Raw genomic sequence first — 21,025 nt, forward strand, 5'->3', positions numbered from 1 at the left:
AATCAAAGCTCTTATGGTATATCAAACAAACATCACTGTGAATGCATTCTATATTCTAAGTCCTGTGTACTTAGTGACACAATTAGACCAGGTTCACAACACATGGCAACAACTCCTAATTTCTGTGGCAACAACTCCTAAATTCCACAACATTAATTTATTCCATTGTCATGAAACACCATTTATTCCAATCCTCCAGTCCCACACAAAAACAGAACTATGTCTATTTTAACTGAAAATTCTTATTGTCATAACGTTCATGAGAGATTATTTTTGACAGTGACTACTTTTGTTGACGAGTTTTCACTATGCTCTCCAGACAGCCAAACTCCAATCCCTGGGACTTTGCTCCTGTGATGCTGTCCATGCAGATGGGCTCAGGCCATCCCTCTGTCTGCATGTGTCAAAGAAATGAGGAGGACAGGAGTGCAGAGCTTGTAGATGGTTTTACATCTCATTTCCCTGGATCCAAGGGCTTCAGCTACTGCACTATTCCCCAGCCAGTCTAACTTGCCAGTTGAGCTGTGCAGAGAATGGTATTCAGTTTCATTGAGGATTTTGATATTTCACAATTTAGTTTTGTTCCAATTAGGAATGAAAACCAACGTTTTCTAAATTCTCTACTAAAGAGTCCTCCAATGTGGTCTGCCAAGGAGCTGGGCAGGCAAACTGGCAGGGTTCTGGCGGATTGCTGCCTGGGTTCAACTGGAACTTTGCTGAAATTGAACCATCTCAGTGAAACATTTAACTTTTAATGAATCCACAAATTCTGATGAACATTTCATTTGAATTTTTCCGACTAGCTCTACTTGCCAGCATAAATTCTTAGATTCCATTCCCCATCTCTCCCCCCGCACTCCCTGGCTGTAAATTGTAGGTTAGCTCTGGCTCTAACCCCCTCCTGCCTGAGCTCAAAGGAACAGTGCAGAGGTTTCACTGTAATCCGATTAACTCCCCCTAGTGAGGAAAACTGGAAAGCAAGAGACAGTTGCAGGCCAGTCCTGACCAAGAAGGGAAACTGAATACAAAATATGAGAAGCTTGCCTGCAAAAGCCAGATGCTGTGGAACTGCAGAGTCCATGGGCCCTGACTGAGATGAATAGGGCAGTTCACAGTTTTCAGAGCTATTGTTGCAGGCTCTCTGCACTGTATTGCTTTCAAATCTGTTCATGATTTCAAGATCATCTTCTTGAATCATAAGAGCTAGAACCATTCATTTAAAAAAATTATAGCGGAGACTCTGGAGCACGATTTTGCAGCAAGGGATGAATTCTGCTGAAAATTCTGTGCCTGCCGAATCACAGAAGTATCACAGGGAACTGGCAATGGATAGCATGCCACTAACTTTACTTTAAATATTAAAACTAACAACATAGGCCTGTAGGAAACAATTTAGTAGGGCTAGCATGGAAGGGAGTAATAGAACACTAGCTTGTGTGAGTCTGAGAAACAAGACCAAACCTTAATATTAAAGTCCCTCTAATTCTCTCTTCTGTAGGTAACACCTAGGCAAAACTCATTTAAAAATACTAACTGAAAAAAATCCCTATTACAATTGAAAACACAGGTATAAACAGAATGCCAAAATACGGAACTGAAAAAGCTACATCATGTCTGAAACAAAACCAACCAAGCTAATCCTTTTGTGCATTGTGGAGATTTAGTGCCCTCCTATTTGGTGCAGTGTAGTTATCAGAACCTCAAAGCTATGATCTCAAGTATACATGTCAAAGCTCTTTACAAAGGTGAGTAAGTATTGTTATCTTTATAAAGATAAAGAACAGAGAGGTTACGACAGTGAGTCAGTGGCAGAGCTCAGAACAGAACCTATGCCCTGTGATTTTCAGTCCTATGACCGAGCCACTGGCCCACACTTACTACCATGTCATGTAGACACACAAACTCCAGTATGACAGGTTTCAGAGTAGCAGCTGTGTCACTCTGTATTCGCAAAAAGAAAAGGAGTACTTGTGACACCTTACAGACTAACAAATTTATTTGAGCATAAGCTTTCGTGAGCTACAGCTCACTTTATCGGCTGCTACCACCACATTGCTTTGCTTTTTCTGACACTTGAAATACAGTTGTGATTGAATACTCAATGTTTCATATTTTTTCCAGTCCCAAAGTTGCTAATTAGATTTTTGTATAATAGAAGAATTTAGCATTGCTTATTTTTCACCACAGCATGTTGTAAAGTTGCACCCTTTTGATGAACTCATCGTCTTAAAACTGTGGAACAGCCTGTTTAACTCTCTTGCGAGAGCCATCATCTGGTACAAAGAGATGGAAGAGCTTGAACAGCTGTTGGAAAAATGTGAAACCCCTTTATTCGCCTCAAATTAGTGAGTAACAAGAATACAAGAAGAATCTGTGAAAATAATTGGACTTGTATTTATTTTGGGTTCTTCTCACTGCAAATATACAAGTTAAATATTTAGAGAATGTTTTAAAAAATATCTGTGTAAACTACTGCTCTTTACTCTTAATATTACCATGCTACAGCGTGGTGGTTGAATGCAGCCTGAATTGGTTCCCTGCTGTCCTTGGATTTGTTCCAAGTTTGTTTGTTTGTTCATTTTTAAAACTGTTTTTTGGCCATTCTCTTTCAGCTTCTGGCAGATTTTCTCTCTTCTCCCACTTGAATTAACTGCTATATTTAGATGGCTTGCATGCAAACCTATCTTGCAAAAAAGCCTCAGAACTTGCATACACTCCTTAAAAGCACATTACAAGTAAATCTGAGTCTCTAGAACCTGTAAGGTTGTCTGGTGATTCTACAGCATAGGATCACGGCAGGGTGCCTGTGAGTGTTTCTCCCCCATCAGGGATTTACCTGAATTTCCGCATCACCCCACCCCCCCTTCCCCCGGTTGGTCAACAGTATACACTTTAAAAGCATATACAATAGATGATAAAACATTTGTACCTGAAAAAAGTATAATAGGTTTGAAAAGCATGAACAGAGAACTAGCTGCCTCACATAGCTGTTGTTTTTTCATGAGAAGTTCAGTGCATTTGTTTTGGCGATGTTGGCCAAGCTAATAATTTCAAATTATGATTTGTAAGCAAGGTCTGAATGAGCTCTCCCCTGACAGCTAGTGATGAGCTGGAGGGTGGGTTTGGGGGAAGGCTTCAGGACCAGACTATATTTACATGAACACACCTACTCTGCCTAGGTATCCAGCAGACAGAGCTGTGTTGCCCAAATGATCGATTTTGGCTGGTGTTGGGTCACAAATCACTTACTAACCTTTCTGTAACTGTTGTTCTTCGAGATGTGTTGCACATGTCTGTTCCACGTTTGGTGTCTCCCAAGCAGTACCATAGGAGATGGGATCAGAGTTCATGGACATGCTGACCACAACATGGCTCGACCAAACCTGGCATCATCTCTAGCTTGCTGGGTGATGGTGTAGTGGGAAGAAAATGTATGTAATGATGACCAAGTCACCTCTCTGCACATGTCCTGGATCAGCACCTGGACCAGGAAAGCTGCTGAGGAAGTTTGTGCTCACATAGAATGGGCTGTCACTATAGCCAGTGGTGGGACCCCCGCCTGCTCACAGCATGTGTGAATGCACGATGTGATCCAGGATGAGATCCGCTCAGCCAAAATAGGAAGGCCTTTCATCCTGTCTGCTACTGCTACAAACAGCTACATAGATCTATGGCACAGTTTTATCCTCTCAATGTATAATATCAGAGTGCATCTAACGTCCAGTGTGTGGAGATTTTGCTCCTCCCTGTTTGTGAGAGGTTTCAGGGAAAAAAAAGGCAGAAAAATAGCCTGATTACTAGGGCCCTACCAAATTCACAGTCCATTTTGGTCAATTTCATGGTCACAGGATTTTAAAAATAGTAAATTTCATGATTTCAGATATTTAAATCTGAATTTCATGGTGTTGTAAAGGTAGGGGTCCTGACCCAAAAGAGGACTGTGGGGGACTCACAAAGTTATTGTAGGACAGTTGCAGTACTGCCAAGTTTACTTCTATGCTGCTGCTGACGGGAGTGCTACCTTCAGAGCTGGGCTGCCAGAGAGCGGTGCTTGCTGGCCAAGAGCCCCGCTTTGAAGGCAATGCTGCTGCCAGCATCAGCACAGAACTAAGGATAGCACGGTATGGTATTGCCACCTTTACTTTTGAGCTGTTGCCTTCAGAGCTAGGCCTTCAGTCAGCAACCACCACTCACTGGCCGCCCAGCTCTGAAGGGAACAGTGCAGAATAAGGGTGGCAATACTGTGACCCCCCCTACAATAACCTTGTGATTCCCCCCATCCCCTTTTTGGGTCAGGATCCCCAGTTTGGGAAACACTGATTTCCCACGTGAAATCTGTATAGTACAGGGTGAAAGTACACAAAAGACCAGATTTCACGGTCCATGACACATTTTTCATGGACGCGAATTTGGTAGGGCCCTACTGATTATTGTGAAACTGCAAAACCACCTTTGGGAGGAACGCAGGGTGAGGGCAAAGCTGTCTGTGTACAGGGATTCTGATGTAAGAGCCCTGGTCTGAGACACTCCTGGCCAAAGTGAGTTATTAGAAAGGCCATCTTCCAGGAAAGGTACAACAGGGGGCATATTCCCAGCAGCTCGAACTGAGGCCCCATGAGTTTTGACAAGACCAGGTCGCATGGGGGAATAGGCTCTCGAATCTGAGGGCACAATCTTTCTAGGCCCGTGAGAAAATGAACAGACATCTCATCTGAGAAAACCGATCAGCCATTCATGGAATGCTGAAATCGCTGCCAGGTGTACTTTAACTGATGAAATTGCCAGACCTTGCTGTTTCAGATGCAGCAAATACTCCAGAACAGCCAGCAGAGACGACTGTGCGGGCAAGAGACCTTGCTGGGAAGACCAAATGGAAAAGCGCTACCACTTGGCAAGGTATGTTGCTCCGGTAGAAGGCTTCCTGATACCTCGCAAAACCTGGTGGATTTGCTCCGAACAGGCCAACTCCTCAGGATTTAGCCATGGAGTTTCAAAGCTGTCAGGTGGAAGCTGTCAGGTGAGGAGTACTTGACCGTGGTCCTGAGATATCAGGTCCAGGAGGAGAAGTAACAGCATCAGAGTCGATACTGACAGCGTGTCGAACCAGTGTTGGTGGGGCCAGCCTACGGCTATGAGAATGACTTGCGTTCTGTCTCGCTTGATCTCCAGTAGGACCTTATGCACTAGAGGAACAGAGGGGAAGTTGTAGAACAGATGTCCAGTCCAACAGAGCAGGAAAGCTTCTGTGAGTAAGCCCGGGCTGTGGCCTTGCAGGGAGCGAATGGTGACATTTCCTGTTCTGACTGGTGACAAACTGTGAGCACCAAGTACAGGTGATGGCGACTGGGTGAGTACACTGAGGCCAGCCAAGCTTAAAGCGATCTGAGGCATAGCCTTGCATGCTGCACTACTTATGTGGATGCATCCATGTGGCCTAAAAGTCTAAGGCAGAAATGGGTCGTCGTGACTGGGTGGGCCTTGACTTGGGCTATTAATTACACCATTGTCTGGACACAGGCTTCTGGGAGGAAAGCCCTGCCTGTGAGGAATCAAGCACTGCTCTGATAAACTCTATCCTTTGTACAGGGACAAGGGTAGACTTCTGCTCATTTATAAACCCCAGCACCTGAAAGGTCAATTGTATGGAAGTGGATAATGGCCTCCACCTGGGCCTGGCCTTTGACCAGCCAGTCATCGAGGTACGGGTAGACTTGTACCCCTCTTCTTCTCAGGAAGGCTGCCACTACTGCCATGCATTTCATGAAAACCTTTGTGGCTGCTGAAAGGCCGAACCGTAAATTGGTAGTGAATTTGATTTACAATGAACCTGAGAAACCTCCTGTGGCTTTGGAAAATTGAGATGTGAAAATAAGTGTCTCTTGAGTTGAGGGTGGCATACCAGTCCCCCGAATCTAGGGAGGGGATGATGGAGGACACAGAGACCATGCAGAAGTCAGCTTTTTGAGATAGCCGTTGAGGTGGTGCAAGTCTAAAATGGGTCAGAGATCCACTTTGGCCTTTGGAATTAGAAAATACCTGGAGTAAAACCCCTTCCCTCTTAAGTCCCGAGGAACCTCCTCCACGGCTCTCACGCAGAGGAAGGCTTGCACCTCCTGCACCAGACATTGCTCATGAGAAGGGTACCTGAAGAGGAATAGGAAAGGAAGGAATGTGTGGGGAGTGGAAATAAACTAGAACGTATAATTCCTTTCTCCAGTGTTTAGCACCCAGCACTCCATGGTGATAACAGACCATGTCATGCCAAAGTGGGACAGGTGGTCCGAAAACAAAAGGGGGACAGGATCAAGTGGCACGGAAACTGGTATAATGACCTCAGGCATCCCATCAAAAGTTCTGTTTGGCTGCTCCCATGTATCTGGGCAGGCCAGGTAGAGACCCTGAGGTAGACGGGGGAACTGCTTGTGTCTAAAACACCTGCTTTGCTTCTTTTGCAGGTCCCGACGGGGCGGTGGAGCTGAGAAGTGGTTGGAGTGCTGGAGCCTGAAGTGCTTTGTTGAAGGCTTCAGGGTGTAAAGACTCAGGACTTAAGGGTGGCTCTGGAGTCTTTCAGACCGCGGAGCTTTGCATCTGTTTGTTCTGAGAAGAGCGAAGCATCTTCAGGTGGAAGGTCCTGAATCGACTGCTGGATCTCTGTTACCAGTCACGAGGACTGGAACCAAGAGCATCTGCGCATGACTACTGCAAAAGCTAAGGATCTAGCAACCGAGTCTGCCGCGTCCAGGGCAGCCTACAGGAAAGCCCTGACTACAGACTTATAGAATCATAGAATCATAGAATATCAGGGTTGGAAGGGACCCCAGAAGGTCATCTAGTCCAACCCCCTGCTCAAAGCAGGACCAATTCCCAGTTAAATCATCCCAGCCAGGGCTTTGTCAAGCCTGACCTTAAAAACCTCTAAGGAAGGAGATTCTACCACCTCCCTAGGTAACGCATTCCAGTGTTTCACCACCCTCTTAGTGAAAAAGTTTTTCCTAATATCCAATCTAAACCTCCCCCACTGCAACTTGAGACCATTACTCCTCGTTCTGTCATCTGCTACCATTGAGAACAGTCTAGAGCCATCCTCTTTGGGACCCCCTTTCAGGTAGTTGAAAGCAGCTATCAAATCCCCCCTCATTCTTCTCTTCTGCAGGCTAAACAATCCCAGCTCCCTCAGCCTCTCCTCATAACTCATGTGTTCCAGTCCCCTAATCATTTTTGTTGCCCTTCGCTGGACTCTCTCCAATTTATCCACATCCTTCTTGAAGTGTGGGGCCCAAAACTGCACACAGTACTCCAGATGAGGCCTCACCAATGTCGAATAGAGGGGAACGATCACGTCCCTCGATCTGCTCGCTATGCCCCTACTTATACATCCCAAAATGCCATTGGCCTTCTTGGCAACAAGGGCACACTGCTGACTCATATCCAGCTTCTCGTCCACTGTCACCCCTAGGTCCTTTTCTGCAGAACTGCTGCCTAGCCATTCGGTCCCTAGTCTGTAGCTGTGCATTGGGTTCTTCCCTCCTTAGTGCAGGACCCTGCACTTATCCTTATTGAACCTCATCAGATTCCTTTTGGCCCAATCTTCCAATTGGTCTAGGTCCTTCTGTATCCTATCCCTCCCCTCCAGCGTATCTACCACTCCTCCCAGTTTAGTATCATCCGCAAATTTGCTGAGAGTGCAATCCACACCATCCTCCAGATCATTTATGAAGATATTGAATAAAACCGGCCCCAGGACCGACCCTTGGGGCACTCCACTTGATACCGGCTGCCAACTAGACATGGAGCCATTGATCACTACCCGTTGAGCCTGACAATTTAGCCAGCTTTCTACCCACCTTATAGTGCATTCATCCAGCCCATACTTCCTTAACTTGCTGACAAGAATACTATGGGAGACCATGTCAAAAGCTTTGCTAAAGTCAAGAAACAATACATCCACTGCTTTCCCTTCATCCACAGAACCAGTAATCTCATCATAAAAGGCGATTAGATTAGTCAGGCATGACCTTCCCTTGGTGAATCCATGCTGGCTGTTCCTGATCACTTTCCTCTCATGCAAGTGCTTCAGGATTGATTCTTTGAGGACCTGCTCCATGATTTTTCCAGGGACTGAGGTGAGGCTGACTGGCCTGTAGTTCCCAGGATCTTCCTTCTTCCCTTTTTTAAAGATTGGCACTACATTAGCCTTTTTCCAGTCATCCGGGACTTCCCCGGTTCGCCACGAGTTTTCAAAGATAATGGCCAGTGGCTCTGCAATCACAGCCGCCAATTCCTTCAGCACTCTCGGATGCAACTCGTCCGGCCCCATGGACTTGTGCACGCCCAGCTTTTCTAAATAGTCCCTAACCGCCTCTATCTCCACAGAGGGCTGGCCATCTCTTCCGCATTTTGTGATGCCCAGCGCAGCAGTCTGGGAGCTGACCTTGTTAGTGAAAACAGAGGCAAAAAAAGCATTGAGTACATTAGCTTTTTCCACATCCTCTGTCACTAGGTTGCCTCCCTCATTCAGTAAGGGGCCCACACATTCCTTGGCTTTCTTCTTGTTGCCAACATACCTGAAGAAACCCTTCTTGTTACTCTTGACATCTCTGGCTAGCTGCAGCTCCAGGTGCGATTTGGCCCTCCTGATAACATTCCTACATGCCCGAGCAATATTTTTATACTCTTCTCTGGTCATATGTCCAACCTTCCACTTCTTGTAAGTTGGTTGACTTCCCCTCCTCAACCAAAGAAGAGAACTGCTGCCTGAATTCCTGGGGAAGCGAGTCCTTGAATTTCAACATAAAGTCCCAGACAATGAAATCGTACCTCCCCAGCAAAAGCCTGCTGGTTGGAGATGCCGAGCTGTAGAACTCCTGTAGAATAAACCTTTCTACCAAAAAGATCTAGTCTTTTGCCTTGGGGGTCACAGCTTATTGCCCGTGTCTGTCCCTCTTGTTTGCCACTGAGACCACCAGGAACCCAGGAGGGGGTGGGAGTACAAGTACTCATACCCAAGAGAGGGACCAAAATACTATTTTTTTGGCTCTTTTTTGAGGTGGAAGGCAGGGAAGATGGGGTTTTCCCACAGAGCTTTAACTGGCCCACGATGGCCTTAGTGAGAGGGAGAGCCACCTTTGATAGGGCTGCCGCAGTCAAAATATTGACCAGGCTGTGGGAGGGCTCTTTGACAACCTCCATTTCCAGCCAGAGGTTCAAAGGCCACTCTTTTCAAGAGCTCTTAATGGGCTCTGAAGTCATCATGGGGAGGTGACATGCCCACCCCTGACACTGCCTCATCTGGAGAAGAGGATGAGGAGTTCTGCACCAGCAGGGGTGATCCTCTTCTTCGCCTGCTCTGATCCGATCCTGAGGATTGGTACCAGGTTTGGTACCGGCGTCCAGGTCCAATGCTGCTCGATTGGCCAGAGGTGCTCTCCTCTCTGAGACCGCCAAGTATTAGCGCCTGGAAGAGAGTCCCTGCATTGGAGAAAAACCCAGAGTTTCCAAAATGGCCATTGCATCTGCATAGGCCAGTGCCCAAGCATTCGGGCGTACTTCTGCACATGGATCCACAACCGGATAAGTTGATGGGGGGGGGGGGAAGGACACGGACGACTGGGAACAGTTTCTCGGATGGGGATACTATTCCATTTCCGAGTCTGACAATGAGCCTTCCTCCAGGGACCATGGAAGGAAGATACCACTTGGTGCTGGGGAACGCTGACAAGTCGGGAAGACCTGTGTCAAGGACAGCAGAGACAGTTTCCCTCTTGACAGTACCATATGGGAGTTCAGGGCAACATGCTCCATTCTGCTCCCTGGCACCGACGTCACTGATTCTTGTATTGCCATCACCAGCAACACCGAAAGCTCCCGCAAGTCCCTGGCTGAAACAAACATGTCCGAGGTAGACAGCACCGCGATCCTGTTGGTCCCTCTGGTGCTGAAGGTTGATCCAGGACTGGACTCAATGGACATAAAGGACGGAGTTAACGGTATCACCCTCAGAATCAGAGGAGTGGCCAGACTCAGGTCACATTCCACTGTGCTCCCCACACGTGACTTTCCTCAGAGTTGGGGAACACCCTCTCTCAGCCAACAGCTTCTTATGTTTTTTCTTCGGCACAGGTGATGGGTGAACGGTGCAGAGACTCTCATGGTGGGAGGAGCACTTTGCACTGACGCCAACATACTCAGTGCTGAGTCTGGCCAAACTGGCTACGACGAGAGTCGGGATGCTGATTCCAACAGGAGGGACTTTAACCTTGTCTCCAGGCCTTTCTCAGTACAGGTTTTGAAATCCCGGCAGATCTGGCAGCAACTGCTGATATCAGTCTTTCTCAGGCACTTCAGACAACTGGAGTGTGAGTCGCTAACAGGCATAGGTTTGCTGCAGGAGGCACTGGGCTTGAAACCGAGAGACCGAGGCATGTCCTGTACAGGGAGCAGACGAAGACTCCGCTAAAATGGTGAAAATGCCAACTAACTATGTACAAGTTCACAACTGTCCAAACTAGAAATAAAGAACTGGGACAAAAGAAACAAAGGGAAGGTAGTAAACTAAGACCACAGAGAAGAGTCTTCCACTGAGGAGAGCTTGCTGAAGAAAGAAGAGCAGTTCCAGTGACCATCACAGGCGAAAAAAGAAACTGAGAAGGTGCGGTGTTGGCTGGAGCCCTTATGAGCGCACAGCACCAGAGCTGACCCGACAGGTACCAGAGAGGGAAAAATTTCTGGTGACGGCTCATGGTGCGCACACACCTAACATGGAATGGACATTGCAAGCACTCAAAGAAATACGGTACACTCACTGTAAAGGGCAGGGTGGGGAAAAATTATAGTTATACCTCTCTAACCCTTTTACTGGTCTTTCAAACTCCCAATTTCTGCTCATCTAGTCTAGATGGCCAAGACTACAACAGGGTTCAAAGAAGAAGTAGACAAATTCATGGAGGATAGGTCCATCAATGGCTATTAGCCAGGATGGGTAAGGAATGGTGTCCCTAGCCTCTGTTTGCCAGACTCTGGGAATGGGTGACAGGGGATGGACCACTTGATGATTACCTGTTCTGTTCACTCCCTCTGGGTCACCTGGCATTGGCCACTGTCGGAAGACAGGATACTGGGCTAGATGGACCTTTGGTCTGACCCAGTATGCCGGTTCTTATGTTCAATCTCCCTTCACGGTCTTACCCCTCCCCTCTCAATTATCATCCATAATTTCATTCACCAATTTATCTGCCCCGTTGATGCACACATGAAACTCTCCATGCATTGAGGCTCCCCCTCCTGCCTCACATCCACCATCACCAGGCTCAAAGGCCCCTCTTCGACAGCTCAAAACCCCTCATGACAGTATTGCTTCTCCAGGTGAAGCAGCAACCATTATGACAGGGAACTATTGTAGGAACAGGCAACTTGTGCGAGGAACCTTATGTTCTACTTCACTGGCTCTCAACCTTTCCAGACTACTAAACCCCTTTCAAGAGTCTGATTTGTCTTCTGAACCCCCAAGTTTTACCTCACTTAAAAACTTACAAAATGTGACATAAAAATATATAAAATACATAAAAATACAGAAGTGTCACAGCACACTATTACTGAAACATTCATACTCTCATTTTTACCAAATAATTATAAAATAAATCAATTAGAATATAAATATTGTACTTACATTTCAGTGTACAGAATATAGAGCAGTATGAACAAATCATTGTCTTTGAAATTTTAGTTTGTATTGATATCGCTAGTGCTTTTTATGTAGCCTGTTGTAAAACTAGGCAAATATCTAGATGAGTTGATGTACCCCCTGGAAGACCTCTGAGTACCCCCAGGGGTACGCATACCCAGTGATGAGCTGCCAAAATCTTAACAACCGGTTCCCTATAAAAAGTCCTGATTTAAGGGATGTGCCCCAGTATGTATTTTTTGTACCAACAGGGTTACCATACATCCGATTTAAGAACCAAAAAGCCTGACCTGTCCGGGAAAATACGGATGTATGTTAACCTTGCCTAAAGTTCTTTTTTAAAAAGATGGGCCTGAACTAGAAATGAGCTCCGTTTCACATGTTTGGGTCCCCACCACTCCCTGGGGGTGTGCTAGGGTGACCCGATGTCCCGATTTTATAGGGACAGTCCCGATTTTGGGGTCTTTTCCTTATATAGGCTCCTATTATCCCCTACCCCCTGTCCTGATTTTTCACACTTGCTGTCTGGTCACCCTAGGGTGTGCACATGTGTGGGTCCCAGCTGTTCCATGCCCCCCTCATTGAAGCAGGTGTGCAGGGTTACTGCCCTGAGAACTGCAGGGCACTAGTGGACATGGGGCAGGGCTAGCTGGAAGCAAGGGGTGTGGGGCTGGCTGCAGGCAGGGAAGGGGGTGTGGAGTTGGCTAGAGACAGGAGGGTGTGGGGCTGGCTGGAGACAGGGCAGGGGCTGACTGGAGGTAGGGGCTGGCTGCAGGCAGGGCAGGGGGGTGCAGGACTGGCTGGAGACAGGGGCTGGCTGCGGGCAGGGCAGGGGGTGTCCCAGGGGCTGGTGCGGGCAGGGGTGGCTGGAGACAGGGGCTGGTGCGGGCAGGGCAGGGGGTGCAGCAGGGGTTGGCTGGATAAAGGGCAGGGGGTGCGGCAGGGGCTGGCTGCGGGCAGGGCAGGGGCTGGCTGCGGGCAGGGGGTGCAGGGGTGGCTGCAGGCAGGGGCTGGTGTGGCCAGGGTCTGTGGGGGTGGCTGGAGACTAGGGCTGGCTGCGGGCAGGGGCGGCTGGAGGCGGGGGCTGGCTGCAGGCAGGGGGTGCAGGGGATGGCTGGAGGCAGGGGCTGGCTACAGGCAGGGGGTGCGGCAGGGGCTGGCTGGAGGCAGGGCATGCAGGGGGTGGCTGGAGGCAGGGCATGCAGGGGGTGCGGCAGGGGGTGGCTGGAGACAGGGGCTGGCTGCAGGCAGGGGATGCAGGGGGTGGCTGGAGGCAGGGCAGGGGGTGCAGCAGGGGCTGGCTGCAGACAGGGCGTGCGGGGGGTGGCTGGAGGCAGGGCAGGGGGTGCGGCAGGGGCTGGCTGCAGTCGGAGAACACTTCAATCTCTCTGGTCACGCGATTACAGACATGAAAGTTGCTATATTACAACAAAAAAACTTCAAATCCAGACTCCCGCGAGAAACTGTTGAATTGGAATTCGTTTGCAAATTGGATACAATTAACTTAGGCTTGAATAGAGACAGGGAGTGGCTAAGTCATTATGCAAGGTAACTTATTTCCCCTTGTTTTTCCCTCATCCCCCCTCCCCCGACGTTCTTGTTAAACCCTGGATTTGTGCTGGAAATGGCCCACCTTGATTATCATACATATTGTAAGGAGAGTGGTCACTTTAGATAAGCTATTACCAGCAGGAGAGTGGGGTGGGAGGAGGTTTTTTTCATGCTTTGTGTGTATAAAAAGATCTTCTACACTTTCCACAGTATGCATTCAATGAAGTGAGCTGTAGCTCACAAAAGCTTATGCTCAAATAAATTGGTTAGTCTCTAAGGTGCCACAAGTACTCCTTTTCTTTTTGCGAATACAGACTAACACGGCTGTTACTCTGAAACCTATAGTAAGAGGATGGTCCTCATTGATAGGACCCCTTCAGGGAGGAAACCTAGGTCCACAGCTTGAAGAAGCTCCTCCAACAAGTGGAATCATACAACATGATGTAATAGGAATTTTTGGTACTACAAAAAAGTACTACAAAGTATATCCACTGAAAATTAGACACCACCCAAGAATTTTAAAATTATTTTAAAAATATTTTTACACTGCTCTATCATAAGCCTTTGGAAGCTTGAAACAAATGATACTTTACCCATTCCCCTCTCAACACCACCACCCTGGTTTACTATATGGTTTCTAGAATTTATTAAAAGAACAACTGTTGTGAAGAATGTGTTAAAACTTATATAAAAGAATGATTCAGGCAATAAGATTAAAAATTAAGGAAGATCAAATCTGGAATGAAATAACTAAGGGCTTGTCTACATTGGCAAGTTTCTGCACAGTAAAGCAGCTTTTTGCACTCAAACTTCAGACGTGTATACACTGCCAAGCCACTTTGTGCGCAGAAACTCCACAGTTGCAGCGCTGCAAAAAAACCACCTCAATGAGAGTCATAAGGCTCCTTGCGCAGAGGCTCCAGTGCTTTATTGCCAGTGTGAACACTTGATTGCTTTCTGCACTGTAATTGGCCTCCAGAGGTGTCCCATAATGCCTCAAATGCCCACTCTGCTCATTGTTTTGAACTCGGCTGCCCTGGAGACATGCGCTTCTCCCCTTTCAAAGCACTGTTTCTGACAGCCATTGTGTGCTGTGCTGAACTGCTCTGGGACACAAAGCAAACCATTAATGTGGAATGCTAGTGCTGCTGAACACAGGTGTGAGAGTGTGTGTGTGTGAGAGAGAGAGAGATTGCTGTGCAGAGAGCCGAGGGAGGGAGGTGGGGGCTGATGTCAGGGTTTCCCCCTCCCCCTGCCTCAGGACTGGTTGTTTCCTGCTGCTGTCTGAACTTACAAGACAGCATGGTGACACACACACTCTGTCCCCCAAAACATATTGTCTCTCTTCCCTGTTCCATACACACACACACACTGTTCCATACACACACACACACACACACACTCCCTGTCACACACTTCCCCCTCCACACTTCAGTTGAAAAGCAGCTGGCAATGTAGTAGGATGCCCATGGAACAATGGGATTGGGAAACCTGCATCCCCATGAGGCATTGCAACCCCTTCCCAAAGCACCCTGCGGCCAGTTGCACAGTGGGATAGCTACCACAATGCACTGCTGTCTTTGCCTTTGCAAGAGCTACTAACGTGGATGCGCTCCAGCGTCACAAGGAACACAGTGTGGATATGCAACAGCTGTTTAATTCCAGCGTTTTAATAAAAGTGGTATAACATCTGGTGCAGAAACTTGCCAGTGTAGACATACCCTAAATCTAATGTGTAACAAAAAAATGATTCTGAAATTATACTAAACCAAAGGCAGACACACACATCCCAACTACAAAAGTATAGTTCTCTGTTTAGAGAAATGTAGTATCTGTAACACCAGACTGAAGCATTTGGATTAGAGAGAGACCAGCATTGAAGAGAATGGAAACCTTAATTCAGAACAAGCCTGAACCTAAACTTTCTGTGTAGTGCTGTAGCAATCATGTTTTGCTGATGAGCTTAGTAAATTCCATGGGGTTGTCCAATGAGACTTTTATGGGGTCACTGACTTACAGCTGACTTACTTGACTATACCTTGACTGAGTCTTTGTATGCCCCATAAGCGACAATCCTACTGCAGAGTGAGAGAACCACCATTTGGCAACCATATTGGACAACAATTGATCAAATATGAGGTCATTAAATAAAAAGGCTAATGTATTTTCTATATTTCAGATAGAAGTCAGAGTGTCTTTTTAGACCTAGACAACAAAAAAGAGCTGTAACACAGTGGTCATTATGGCGCAGCACGTAGCCACACGTTAGTAAATGTTGCAAAAGTGTTTCTGTTTAGCAATATTTTCAAACTGCTGTAAAATCCATTTGCACAGTCAGAGCAGCCTGAAAACTGGTATGCTGGTTCAGGGCCTAGGATAGAATTTGTGGTGCATAGTTGGGGCTAGACGTTCCAGATATACAGCCCCCAACACAATTTACATCTTTTTAAAAAAATTACTTTTCTATAATACTTTGTTGTGTAGAGATAATTTTTACCTTATGGGCAGAATCCACATAAAATAGAGAAAGACCTACAAAATATCCGTCACCCTAGAGTATTGACCACTGCGGACTGGGAGCCAGAATACCATGAGCCTCAAGTTCTCTTCTTTCAATGACTGCTGTTAATATTTCTGTGCACTTCATAGCTCTTATTAACTAAGGCTGCATATCCCCACGACAGCAAAAGACAAACTATTATTCCCCACATTTTGCAAATAAGATAACAGAGAGGCTGCACAAAGTCATGTCTAGAAAATCTGCGACAAGAAACAGAAACTAACAGTCCAAGAGACGTAGAGTTAAGTTGTGAAGCAGCAGATTTTGATGGGTTTCCCCCAGAGAAGGAACCAAAACCCGGTAGTCTACCAGGAAAAACCCTTAGGTTGCGAGGCCTGAAACCTACACAGACAATCATTTTGCAAGACATCATCTGTATGTCATCAATACTCTTGTGTATGAAATGAGAATTACAAGGAGTGGAAATACTTGTCAGCCTCCACTTCTTCTAACCGTAGTAAGAATAAAGCAGCAAATGTGTTTCAGAAAATAAAGTAATATTTTGCGAGAGTTTAAATTAAAAAAAACAAAAGAAAAATGTTGAAGCAACTTTTAAAAACTATTTTCTTGCCTTTAAATTATTCCCTTGACACCAACAATCTTACTGGCAGAAACAAGGTATGCCAGCAAACCTCAACTTAAAGTACACCACTGAGTTAAAAAAACCAAACTCCAGTAAACTCAAGAGTAGATTTACACTTACTATAAGGCAGAGATCGGCAACCTTTGGCACATGGCCTGCCAGGGTAAGCCACCCTGGCGGGCTGGGCCAGTTTGTTTACCTGTGGTGCCCACAGGTTTGGCTGACTGCAGCTCCCATTGGCCGTGGTTTGCCGCTCCAGGCCAATGGGGGCTGCAGGAAGCTGCGGCCAGCACACCCCTTGGCCAGCGCCCCTTCCAGCAGCTCCCATTGGCCTGAAGTGGTGAACTGCGGCCAGTGGGAGTGGCGATTGGCCAAACCTGCAGACGCGGCAGGTAAACAAACTGGCCCTACCCGCCAGGGGGTTTACCCAGGCGGGTCGCGGGCCAAAGGTTGCCAATCCCTGCTATAGGGTATTTCTGCTAATTCTGGAAACGCTCCCTCAAAAAAGAACTGGGTAACAAGAGCTGTGTTCAGAAGTGCCTGTGATTGCAACCTGGCCAATCTGCCGCAACATTATTCATTTTGCAGACGTTTGACTACATTTTAAGAGCTGGATTTAAATTGACCTTTACCTGGCCAGCACTAATTATAGCACGTGAAATACAAAATGTACTTCAACAGAAGCATGAAGAACTAAAATATTATCAATTTCTAAAAGGTAATTTTAGATTAATAGTAACTAATGAAAAGCCACAATTTGTCAACCAATATTTACCCTAACGTACTATTGTTTTGTGAAGTCATTTTACAGAACCTAAACAACACAGAAACAGTTGATATTAGATTAACGGATCATATGAAAAATAATCTTAGTCAGAAGTTCTAAGTAGAAATGATTAATACAAATGATCTAATGCTCCAATAGCTGGGCCTATTTAAGCTATATATTCTCAGACAAAAAACTATCTTAAGATCTGGCCTCTACACAGTTTTATATATATTGCTTTAACTTTATTACTTTGAAACCAGTATAGTTAAATCAGTATAACTCATAGTGTGGATGCAATTATACTGGCATAAAGGTGCTTTAATACAGGTGCCCTAAATTTATGGGAATATAAATACTTTTAAAGTGGTATACTGCGTCCACCTTATGGAATTGTACTTATGCTGGTTTCAGATGGATACCGTTTCGGTATACTTAAATTGTATGTAGATAAACCCTAAGACTGAGTTAGGCTGATGCCATGCAATAACCATATGATAACGATTAAGGCTTTTTAGTATTAGAGGTCCCAGATTAGATAACACTTATTTTTAAAAGACACACTAAGGGATTTTAACTACAATTTTCTTGTCATGATGTCACTATAAGACAGAGTTCAGGTTGTTTGAGTGATTCCATACCTTAGTATATTTGGAACACATTTAAATGTAAACTTTTCTGAATTTCCTGCATTTGTAATGCTTGGTTTGACGTAATTACAACATCCCTCTGATGTCACTGTGGCTCAACTTAAGAGTTACTTGATGCTGTCTGCAACTTATTATAATAATAAAAATTAGATAAAATCTTTAATTACAACTTAATTTACTTTATTACCACCTAATTTCTTCAAATAAAACCTATGCACAAGAGTTCAAGAAATTTTAACTATATGGAAAATTTGAAGATGTTATTTCATTATTAAGTTCACTCGAGACAAAGAAAAGACTGCTACAGATGCTAAATTTCTTAAAAGACCCATTTTAAATTATTTTTTGTACTCAGAGTAAGTGTGGTAAATTTGGGGAGGATATGCTGTATTTTTCATACCTAACAAGAGAATCCCTGCTTTAAGTTCAAAATGGAATTCAATCTTTACTAGGGAATTATGACTAGTGACTCCAAAATTAGTACACAAACTAGTTCACAATTGTTGTGTTTCATTCCAAAAATGGTTGCACCTCAGTAGTGAATGAAGTGACTCCAGTGTATAGCAAAAATATCAGTTTGTAAAGTTTGTAAATTGCTTACTTCTTTTGGGATAGACACTCACTGTACTAATGTAAGGTAATTATTCACTATCATCATTGCTACTTCAAACACCATACGGTAGTTTTGTTTATTTATATGAAGCAAATAATAAAAATTCAAGTGTTGAATGTCACTTACCGAAGATTCACTATCTCTAACAAGGAAGTCCCCTTCCACTCCCCTCTCATTTAGGGCACATTCTGCTTGATGCCGGGTAACATTCCCATAATACCACTCTCTTCCAGCAAACCGTCCTGTAGAAGATGGCCCTGTATAGCTTATCGGAGGTGGATGGGACGTGTTAATGGTAGGACCATCACTTAAGATTACTACATAGTTTTTAGGAACAAGACCAATTTGCCCTCGGGAATTTTTACATTTCCACCATTCTGGGTCATTTTCTGGTTTTTCAATGACTTCCATGGTTTCCCCCTTTTCAAAATTGAGCTCTTCCTCTGTGACGGAGCTGAATGGATACAGTGTCTGAACAACATGAAGTAGTTTTGAGCTCTGGCCATTACTCATGGATGCACCTTTCCTTAAACTTAGAAAACTTGGGGAATCTGCAGTTGCTTCCTCAACTTCCTCCACCACATAGTTAGAAGGAAACCAGCCAATCTGTCCATTGTAGCTACCTCTCCACCAGCCGTCACTGCACTTTTCCATAACAATGACTCGGGATCCTTTAACAAGGGACAGCTCATCCTCCCTCTCTGCCACATAGGCAAATTTAACGTAGGCTGGGATGTTAAGGTCATAAATCCGATCTGCACTGCTACCGTTGGATGGATATTCTGCATCTGTACTAGGAGTAGGTGAGGCATCTCGTGCACTTGTCTTCCTTTTTGTTTTACCCAAACCTGTTAAATAAAAAGAGAAATTTCTAGTAGGCATGCAGGATATAAATAGAAAAAATAATAAAAAAAACCATTTAGTCTCTATAATGCATAGCTATAAAATTAGCCAAGTGCTTTCCCTGTCGTTAACAAAAATGTTACACATACAGGTCATAACTATGACACTGGACACAGACTGTCGGGAAATATCAATGTCTTAATATTTTAAGAAATTGCTGTTTGTCTATTGGTTCAGCTTCTAAATATAAGCTTTAATTTGTCCTTTAATGTACCTCTCTACAAAGTCAGTTAATGGTAACGGAGAAACACAGAGTGATGAAAGACACATCATTTACATAAGCAATTAGTCCTCCAGGGATGTTATGTCTTCTAAAATCCAGTCAGTTTATCATATCTTTTAATTATAACTATAATCACTTAAATTGGTCAGGAAAAAAGTAAAAATAAAAAAAAAAGTTAGCACAGTGAAAAAGGTCCTTCTGAACAAACTACATTCTGCCCCACTTCATTCTTCAGTCTCCAACCAACTTCATCTGAAACTATCAAGTTTCCTGTTGAATTGTGCACCTAGAATGTTCCAGGTATGAGGCTATATAGGTGGAGTGACTTCAAGTAACCCTCAGGTTCTATAATTTTCAAGAAATGTACATTTTGAATTACCTTCAATGATATTAGGAAATGGAAAATATATTTAGAAAGGAATGAAGTTATGTGTGTATGTTTAACTGGAGATTTTTGGCATTGGTGTGGTTTCTCAGCATGTCAATCAGAAAATTCCAGAGTTCTGCAGACATCATCATTTTCAAACATCTGTACCAAAGACTGCCTAAGTATATAAACAGACTGGTACAGAATAGTAGTAACTTGCTCTTCTGAATTTCAAATGATTTAATTAAATTCTGATGTTATTTATTAAGATGGAACCTCAATACAGCACAAGTCAGCCAGCATTCAGAAATCAAACACAATGGACAGAAAACAAAGGTGATGCAAAATCTAACAATTTTGTACTTTTCTCTATGCTCCAGGATCCTATAATGAGCATTATTCAACTAGCAGGGAGCAATTTATCTAAGATGACATGAACATAAACTGCCTATGAAACATGTAGTGAAAATCAAAAGTGTGGCAGTATTTAAAAAAAGAAATGGTCTCATCAGAAGTAGCCATCTATGTAATGTAACTGTGATTACAATACCAATTTTGCTTGACCACATCATTTGCTAAATTGCTCTGTTTGTAATTAAGCAAAGTGCTTGTCTAGTGCAAATAAACCCACCTGGTATATTCTTACAGGTTATTCTTTTGAGCAACATACATAAACGTCTGCTAGACTGAGTATATTTAGGCAGCTTCAAAAAGAGAAAGAAATTAACTGGTTAAGCTGATCTAACTGAGATCAAGAACTATAACTTTTGACTGAAGAACATTCCAAGAATTGCAAAAGGCTTCTCTGACCTGTTCCAAGTGGTTACCCATTCCCTGTTAGAGCCTGCTCATCCAGCTTTCACATCCTGCTAACCATATCACTTCAGCTGGAAATGAGTGGCTGTGCTCCTTGGCAAGATGACAGCAGAGAGACCAGTTTATTGCCCTATGGGATACAACGTGATAACACCACTTCTACTCTTTGAGCAAACTCCAGTAGGAAGTTGGCTAAGGTCCAATCTCTGATGAAAAATTCCAATCTCAGCTATTTAGCAGTGACTGTCAACCAAAAGAATACAAGAACTAAGTGAAGTTAATTAGGGAGGTTATGTACAAACAAAACATTTGT

General features: G+C 44.7%; 1 protein-coding gene across 8 annotated transcripts in view; it reads right to left on the reverse strand.

The window, feature by feature from the left end:
- Positions 1-21,025, reverse strand: part of NCK2 (NCK adaptor protein 2) — a 162,531-nt gene that overhangs the window by 2,927 nt on the left and 138,579 nt on the right. For all 8 annotated transcript variants that reach the window (XM_073351333.1, XM_073351353.1, XM_073351343.1 and 5 more), the window contains one exon: positions 18,530-19,251. In XM_073351333.1, the coding sequence (XP_073207434.1) occupies positions 18,530-19,251 (722 nt within the window). The remainder of the gene's footprint in view (positions 1-18,529; positions 19,252-21,025) is intronic.

The sequence above is a fragment of the Lepidochelys kempii genome, chromosome 1, assembly GCF_965140265.1.
Source record: "Lepidochelys kempii isolate rLepKem1 chromosome 1, rLepKem1.hap2, whole genome shotgun sequence".
In the NCBI taxonomy this organism is placed as follows: domain Eukaryota; kingdom Metazoa; phylum Chordata; order Testudines; family Cheloniidae; genus Lepidochelys; species Lepidochelys kempii.